General features: G+C 36.8%; 1 protein-coding gene across 1 annotated transcript in view; it reads left to right on the top strand.

Moving 5' to 3' along the window:
- LOC106442248 overlaps window positions 1-554 on the top strand; it is a 597-nt gene extending 43 nt beyond the window's left edge. Inside the window, exons 1-2 of the mRNA XM_048768118.1 lie at window positions 1-150; window positions 250-554. The exon at window positions 1-150 is cut by the window's left edge and continues 43 nt beyond it. Coding sequence (XP_048624075.1) covers window positions 1-150; window positions 250-554 — 455 coding nt within the window. The remainder of the gene's footprint in view (window positions 151-249) is intronic.
- The last annotated feature ends 404 nt before the right edge of the window (window positions 555-958 follow it).

Below are 958 nucleotides of genomic sequence, written 5' to 3'. Positions count from 1 at the left end.
TCCAGGTTTACAAGGTTGACAACTCAATCGTTGTAAAAGGAGACATATACGATTGTCATGTTGATTTGGAAAGAAAAACATGCACATGTGGGAAGTATGATATAGGAAAAATTCCTTGCCGACACGCCATTCATGCAATTTATTCACGAGGTATGGAAGTATAAACACATGCATACTTGAGACCTATTTATTTTCGGGATTTTCAGCATATAGACTTCATATTGATCACGTTATTTTTGAGATAGACAGGTATGGAAGTGCACAGATTTACTGACGCCTTATATAACACTGCAGCGTGGAGAACCGCCTATGCAGAATGCATTAATCCAATAGCAGTTCTAGAGTCTAAATGGAATGTCCCAGCTGAGGTTAAACTTGCAAAGGTTTTACCACCAAAGACAAGAAAGAGTGCTGGTCGACCAATAAAGAGAAGGTATGAATCAGTAGAAGACAAGATAAAATCTTCTCAAGGATCAAGAAAGAATAAAAAGCATAAGTGTAGCCGTTGTGGAACCGAAGGACACAAGAGAGGAACATGCGATTTACCCATCTAGTTTGTTATGTGTGTTCATCTGTCTCTGTTTTTGTTTCTTATTGCTCTTGAAACAATTTGATCTTCTGTTTAAGAACCTATTTGACAATTTGGTAGTTGCTAAACTCTTGAGGCAAATCGATTTATGTTAGTAACAACCAAAGTATTTGCAAAATAATTAGTTTCAGTAGATGATGATCACCAAGAAATAACAAGAAACATGGTCTTAACTTCTTTGAAAAAAAAAGAACAACAAATTGAGGAGGCATGTAAAAGTAGTTGGGTGTGAACTTGCTGCTTTTGTTGAACATCATGCATAGGTATGGTACATGAAGACCATCACCAAACAACACACAAACAAAGCTTTTATGCTCCTTAGTTCCCTAATGCATTCTGAGGTCTTCTCTTTGCAATGTGCGATTGCAT

This window comes from Brassica napus, chromosome C9 (assembly GCF_020379485.1).
Source record: "Brassica napus cultivar Da-Ae chromosome C9, Da-Ae, whole genome shotgun sequence".
Classification (NCBI taxonomy): Eukaryota; Viridiplantae; Streptophyta; class Magnoliopsida; order Brassicales; family Brassicaceae; genus Brassica; species Brassica napus.
This window is presented reverse-complemented; position numbering and strand designations above follow the sequence as displayed.